General features: G+C 35.0%; 1 protein-coding gene across 1 annotated transcript; it reads left to right on the top strand.

The window, feature by feature from the left end:
• The first annotated feature begins 3,677 nt into the window (after window positions 1–3,677).
• On the top strand, window positions 3,678–6,151 carry LOC110867898 (protein SODIUM POTASSIUM ROOT DEFECTIVE 2). The gene is made up of 3 exons (XM_022116953.2): window positions 3,678–4,364; window positions 5,469–5,544; window positions 5,699–6,151. Exons 1-3 carry the CDS (start codon window positions 3,738–3,740, stop codon window positions 5,881–5,883), a joined length of 888 nt encoding a protein of 295 aa, XP_021972645.1. The 5' UTR covers window positions 3,678–3,737; the 3' UTR covers window positions 5,884–6,151.
• The last annotated feature ends 1,346 nt before the right edge of the window (window positions 6,152–7,497 follow it).

The following is a 7,497-nucleotide window of genomic DNA, read 5'->3' on the forward strand; positions in this document are numbered from 1 at the left end:
GACGTGTGAAAAACACAAAGACAGATCAAGACACAATCAAATCACATGATCCATGATAAAGATACAGAACACACGAACCAATAACCAGAAACAACATTTCAATCTAAACCACCTTATGACAGCAAATACAAGATCACATTACCACAAACATAACACATTACATAGCAACCAAACATCCAATCATGAATGAAACAACAAGATCATGCAATGAAAACCACAGTAAGTCATGAATAAAAAAAACATGACCATTCAATTATCATACAAGATTCAAGAGACATAACAAAACCAAGATATACCCAAACTGTCACGATTTACAAAACCTAACCCTTTAAAGCAAACAAAGATGAGAGCCAAACAGATAACAATAACATAAACAACAAGGATCTCATATAAACCTGAATCAACAAAAAAATGGATCTAAGAACATGCCACAATATATGCACAACTTACAAAAAAATGAAGACCAAACATCTTATATAAACCTTCTATCAGATTTAAGAAAACTATTCAACAATTTTAATAGTCACCAAGTGACAGATTTTAAACAATCTTGTTATCTCAATCTACATAGACACACAGTATCAAACAATGAATCAGCCAAAACCAAAGAAAAAAAATAAGACACAAAAGAACAAACAACAACAAGACAATAGACCACAAAAGTAAACAACAGATAACACAATATATGAGCCAATTAGAAGATAAAAAACCTAGGGCAAAGCTGAGTCAGGGACCAGATTCCAGGTTCATCACTCTATGGTGCCTGGACAAGCCTTTACTCAGGAGCCACTTCTAAACTAACCACATAAAACAAACAAGAACAAATAATAAACAGTAACAAACACAGAACCAAAACGAATCAACACAACCAAGAACCAAACAATGCAACAGATAACAAGTAGACTCGATCAAGAGCCGGCCCGACTAGTCCGGTAAACAGAATGCCTAGACACAACAATAGTTAGATGCAGAAACAAAGAAATAAAAATAAAAATAAAGGAGAGGAACGATCTTACAGCGGTTGCAAGCAACACCAAATAATATCAGATCTGTGATTTTTAAGAACAACAAGATCTGATGCAGACAGAAAAGAATCACCATAACTTTTCTGGTTAGTTTGCCCTGAACCTCCGAGGGTTGCAGAGACTAACACAAATGATAAATCGGAGAAAAGACCAGAAGTTAGAAACCCTAACTTAGGGTTCCATTCAGTACCAAACTGTATATCACCAAGAAATCATAGATCTAAGCAGATCTGTCACTAACCAAAAATTTCCGAGCACACTTAGACAACACTTGAAGCCCTGAGTTAGGGTTTCAATTCTCTTTAACCGGAAGTACACAGATCTGCTGTCAACAACCAATTCCAAGAACAGAAACCCTGGAAACAACAGCAAAGCCAAACAATCAGACAACCGACACTCAACAATACAGCGGAAGACATACAATCGATCATCAACAGGAGCATGAAGGCTCTGATACCATGTCAAAAACACTGGTATATTGATCGATTGCAGCAAATATAACAACACAAACACAGTAGATACAAAAGATAGCGACAAAATATGACGTAAAACTTTATTATTTAACCCAAACCAAAAACACCCCCCAAACCCTAGATCTTACTTATGTAAGATCTAAAACAACAAATACGAAATACAGGATCAACAGATAAAATATCTGTTGATCATAGAAAGAAATGTGAAATAACAAGATCCAACACAGGATCAACAATAACCAGACCATACTCGGCTGGTTAACAAAAGGATACAGAAAAAACTAAGAATATGAAGATTCACAAGATCTTCAACAATACTGAATAAATAAATCAATCAGATCTTCAACAATACTGAACCATAATCGAACTAACTGCTGAACAAGATCCACAACTTGAACAGAGTTATAATCTTGAACAGACCAAGAGAGCCTTTTGCGTTGAAGGTGAACGACTGATGTTGAATTATGGAATACATCTTCTACAGTTGTCTAATACTTGAGGAAAAAGTGATAAAGTGAGATTTGGGGATTAAATCTTTATCTGTGTGCAAAGTGTAACCTTTATATGTCCAGCCATTTATAAACAACATTCAGCACCCTAAAGATATCAACAATTGCACCGCCATAATAAAGAGTTACACTTTGAACCCTCAAATGTTTCATTCAGGCCCCCCTAAGTATGATACCTGCTCAATCAACAACTCAAACTAATAAAACTAAAGATTAACACATATGAATGACAAATTATAACTCTAACTTTTTAACACTTATGCGCGTCCCTTTTTGTTCTATTTCTTTTACACTAGGCAGCGATAGGTAGTCATGGGTCTTCGAGTCTTCTGGCAGGTTCACTGTTAATAACCTTAAGCAAAAGTTTAAGGAGGGTAACGGCCTAGGAACTCAGTCTACTATTTCATGGAACAACTGGGTGCCCTTGAAGGCAGGGTTTGTCGCGGGGCGGGTTGCCCTTGATCGATTGCCGACGGTCTCAGCTATTAGGCACACAAACATTTCGGTGCATAACCCGACATGTCATCTTTGCGGTGATTTTGAGGAGAATCTAGACCACATGTTTATATCTTGTAAATTCACCCAAACGATATGGTATGTAATCTCACAATGGTGTCATATTACATCTATCTTTGCGGTTCATATCAATTATTTGATGGACTTTCATAAGGGGTTCTGCTGGCCGAATAGGAAGAGAAAAGTCATGCATGTTGTGATATTAACAACTTCTTAGAGCATTTGGAGATCAAGAAACAATGCAATTTTTAACAACAGGTAGCCTCAGATTACGGGTGTTATTGAGGAAGTGAAGACTCTTAGCTTCTTGTGGCTGAAAAACCGTCGAATGTGAGCGGTTTAACATGAGAAGCATGGAAGATGTTCGATCTTTTAGTTTTTGTTTTGACTGGTTTCTTTTGCTTGTTGTTTTTGTTTGGGAGAATTCTTAGGGTTTGTTGTATGTGTCTGCTCCTAGCTGGTTGGCGTTATTGTTCTCATGAATAAAATGGTTTTCTTGGTCATTCAAAAATAAATAATTTTTTTGTGATTTTCAACAATTGTATTTCATTACTTCGTTTTTCCGTCTATTAAATAGTACAACATAATTATTTATTCTATTCACATATGGGTAAAAAAAAGACTACAATGAAAAGGTAATGATCTATTCTATCCTATTATGGCATTATCCATTCCATTTCTTGGTCGTTCAAAAATAAATATTTTTTTTGTGATTTTAAATAAATTGTATTTCATTACTTCGTTTTTCCGTCTATTAAATAGTACAACATAATTATTTATTCTATTCACATATGGGTAAAAAAAAGGACTACGATGAAAAGGTAATGATCTATTCTATTCTATTATGGCATTACCATATACCAAACATCCTCTTGCTCATTTCTAACAATGTTATCGGTTTAAATGACGCTTTCTAACAATTTTCATGGTTTGAAGATAGAATTGAATGCAAATTAGTGATGAAACAATGATGTTGTATAAAGATGATGAGGAGCTCGCAATTTTTTAATTTCGTTTTTACGTGGAAAACTATAGGACTTGATATTTATTACAAGATGATATGATGTCATTTCCTATTTTTATAACATTTTCCTCAAACTTTATAATTATTATATGATTATATGATTTCCATTCTCATCCCTCACTTTATAACCCACATCACCCAAACTCTCCATTCTCTCACTCACACACATCCACATTTTCCATAAACAAAAATGAAAATAAAAACCTCAGACCTCTTCTGCGCATCTCCGGCGTCCACCGCCATCTGCACCACCATGAACCACCACGCCATGGTCCGCCGCAGCGGCGGATCCACCCCAAGATCATCAAGCCACCGCCACAACAACTACTACTACAACAACCATTACCAATTCGATTTCGGAGACAAACCTAAATTCAAAACACCTTCAATCCCTTGTACTTCTCAACAACATATTGATCCCAAACCCTACATCCGAAAAAGCACCTCATCAGCCGCACCCACAACCGGAAAACATGTTGATCAGTTTCCTGTGAGAAGAAAAAGCAGTGCTGAATTGAATGACAGGAGTAGCAAGGGTGGTTCTTCTTCTAGGTGTCTTTTGAATAACATTTTTCTGGAGGATTTGAAGGATTCTAGTGATGTTTGTAACGCGGGCGCGTTGGTGGTTAGTGAACAAGCATGGCCAGCTGATCATGATGATTTACCCGTTGTTAAGAAGTCTTTTTCGTCTAGAGGGTCGTGGCGTGATGGTTATGATTCGCCTGTGTTGGTTAAGTCTAGATCGTCGTCGATGCGGTTGCATGCTACGGCTGAATCTCCCGGCTCTAAATCTTTGAGGTCTCCTTCTCATAATCAGGTTTGTTAATGGTTTGGTTGCTCAATTTTTAAAAATAAAAATCGCTAGCAGCAGTGGCGGACCCAAGTGAAAGCTTGGGTGGGTGGGCGGGCGCCTCTTAAATTTTTTTTTTTTTTTTTTTAATGTATTTTATAGAGAAAAATCTTAATTGCACTTCTTAAAGATTTGGGTAAACTTCTCGTTGCCGCTCTCAGAAAGTAATTCCTGAGTTGACCATTAGCTAGCAAATATGATACTTGAAAGGGAATGTTTTTAAACTAGTTAATTGTTTTATAATATAATCAGAAATTTATGATTTATATAAAAATAGGGTTTCCAAAAACCTTTAAATCTTTTAAACCAGAATAAGTCGGCTGATTTGAGATTAAACAGTTTAGTTTTCGTGGTTTGGCAGTTTAATGGTTCTTTTTAGCTATGAAATCTAAAATCGGTCGTGTAAATTGAACCAAAGGTTTATTATTTAAATATTTCGTTTTAGTTTTTTAGTTTAGTAATATGTATGCTAATCACAAACCATTTTATTTTTAAAAATTGTGTATGCTAATCACAAACCATTTTATCGTTTTAAATTTTTTAAAATAAATTGATTGTTTTGAACTTGTCAAAAATGAACCGTCAAACTATCAAACCGGTCGATTTGGTTCATGACCGTTTTCCGAACCATGTTTAGTGGTTCGAAATTATAATTAGTGGTTCTGTGCAAAATTTATGTGGAAATTAGTTGAACCGGATCATTGATAGCATGCCAAAAAGCCCAAAACTTGGCTTTCTATAGAACGTCACAGATTCACAGTATTAGAAAGATTCAGATGATTTTAAAATTGGAAATTGCAAGTAATAGCCCCTTTTATTATTACTTTTACTTATTCTAATAAAATAATTAATAAAGTTAATTTGCAATTTATTGAACTTTGCAAGATAAAAAAATGTAATGGTAGATTAATATTGTCCGTACTTTCTCAAACTCAAAGATTCGATAGTTCGAATCTTATCTTTAAATATTACATATTAACTTCTATTTATATTAAACAAATTATTTTATATTCTTAAACTTTTATTAAATAATATTATAAGAAAAAAAATAATTTGAAATGGTTTGTGTAGGTTGTGGAACTGAGGGTGTCGATTCATTGCAAGGGATGTGAAGGGAAAGTAAGAAAACATATTTCAAGAATGGAAGGTATAATTCGAGTTTCATATTATATATATATCTTATATCTGCACACAAAATTATTAGTTTGAATATAAAAAATTCTTCAAACATATTCATAAATGTTTTTATCAAACAAAACATGATGAAAATTCAAAGATCTCATGTTGGTGAACAAATGCAGGAGTGAAATCATTTCACATAGACTTGGAATTAAAGAAGGTGACAGTGGTTGGAGATATAACTCCATTGAGTGTTCTTTCAAGCATTTCAAAAGTAAAAAGCGCTCAGCTCTGGCCTTCTCCGTCTCCTTCTTCCTCATCCTCATCCTCCTCCTCCCCGTCGCCTTTCATTGCCATCGGATACTAAGTTTGCACATTAACTTTTTTGTTAATTTGTGATGAAATTTATCTTTTGTAATTTTCAGTAGTTCACAGTGTGTTTCTTTCCGTGCGTTTGTTGTAAAAATCCAAGATTTTCTTAGATGATCGATGTGTATGTAAATTGTAAAACATACTCGTAAAACACTAGCTTCATCGAGCATTTAAGAATCTTTTGAAAATAGTAGTGTGTGTAAAACTCTTCTTGAATGAATATGAAGAAGTTTAAACGCTATTTATATAAGGTTTGACTTGTCTCTTATTGATAATAATATCTATTATAGTTGTAAGTTGGTTGTAAAATTATTTGACTTGTGTTGTGAATTTAGAAGTTACATGGTGTATAATAAGTTTTTGTGCCTCCTGAGACTGTGACGGACCCAAGAATTCTCAAGAATTATTTACTGAGAGTGCAAACGAGGGGTTCAATCATATTTTTAAAGGGTATAATCGGGATTTTTGTCAAAAAAATACACTACATTTTTTTAAGGAATGCCCCCACTCACCCACCATAGACCTGGGTTCGCCCGTGTACCTCTCTAAGAGGTTATTTATGTGCAACCTAAAATATTCAAATTTAAATCAGTTTGTATAATACTGACATTTTACAATAAGTTGCCCCTCACCTTTGTCAGCTTATTATCTTTTAGGCTAAAGGGTATGGAGAGGCTCATCCCCATGAGCATGGGACGTCACGTAAACGCCACATTACCATCTCATGGAAGATGGGCATCCAGGATGCCCACATATTTTTTTATTGTTTAATTCATTTTATTTGTTTAACTTTTATAAAAACTATTCAACATTTAAATAAAAATAAGACATAAAGGAAGATAATAAAATCCATCACATAGCATAAATAAAAATTACATAACCTAAAAAAATATTACGCTACCTAAAATTTGTAAAAAAAGACTAGATTTACAACTGCTGAACATCATATGCGTTTGGTTTACGCAAATATTTTTTGCTATACAGTTTCACCACATTATGGCAAAACCGATACAAACATTCCCGCGTAGTTCTTGCCGACATTTGTAAGTACTCGTCCAAAGCGTCGGCCACTGTCCCGTACGCCAGTTGGCGAATGCCCGCAGTACACTTTTGTAACGTGGTGAACCCTTCATAATTTCGAGCATCAGGTCGTTGCCTGAAAAACGGGTCTAGCCCCGCCAAATCATTAGCAATCCGTGTGAATAACCGGCGACTCATTCGGAACCTGCGTCTGAAAATCTCGTCATTGTAAAGTGGTTCATCCGAAAAATAATCGTTCACCAATTTCTCGTGCGCTCTTGTCGTAAAAAATATATAAATACGAGGAAATAAGTAATAAGGATAATAAATTTTTTTAATGATAAACCTTCGCGGTCTCTGTTAATCCGTATTCGTCTGGTAATAACGCTTTCAGACGAGACGTCTTCCTCTTCCTCTTCCTCTTCAATAAGAATCTGCCCCGTCCGTAGCACAGTGTTTGCGAAAAGCATCTCCTCTTCCTCATCCGAAGACGAGGACCATCAAGAATTAGATGGCATTGTGGATGAAAAGATAATTTTTTTTATAAAAGTGGGGAGAAAATGGTATAAAAGTGAGAGGGTTTTGGGTT

Source organism: Helianthus annuus, chromosome 1 (genome assembly GCF_002127325.2).
Source record: "Helianthus annuus cultivar XRQ/B chromosome 1, HanXRQr2.0-SUNRISE, whole genome shotgun sequence".
NCBI classification, from domain to species: domain Eukaryota; kingdom Viridiplantae; phylum Streptophyta; class Magnoliopsida; order Asterales; family Asteraceae; genus Helianthus; species Helianthus annuus.

Bases quoted from the DNA above. Each gene is read 5' to 3' on its own strand.
- LOC110867898 (XM_022116953.2), top strand. From the start codon at position 3,738: ATGAAAATAAAAACCTCAGACCTCTTCTGCGCATCTCCGGCGTCCACC. The intron at 4,365-5,468 runs GTTTGTTAATGG...TGGTTTGTGTAG, and splicing joins GGTCTCCTTCTCATAATCAG to GTTGTGGAACTGAGGGTGTC. The intron at 5,545-5,698 runs GTATAATTCGAG...GAACAAATGCAG, and splicing joins ACATATTTCAAGAATGGAAG to GAGTGAAATCATTTCACATA.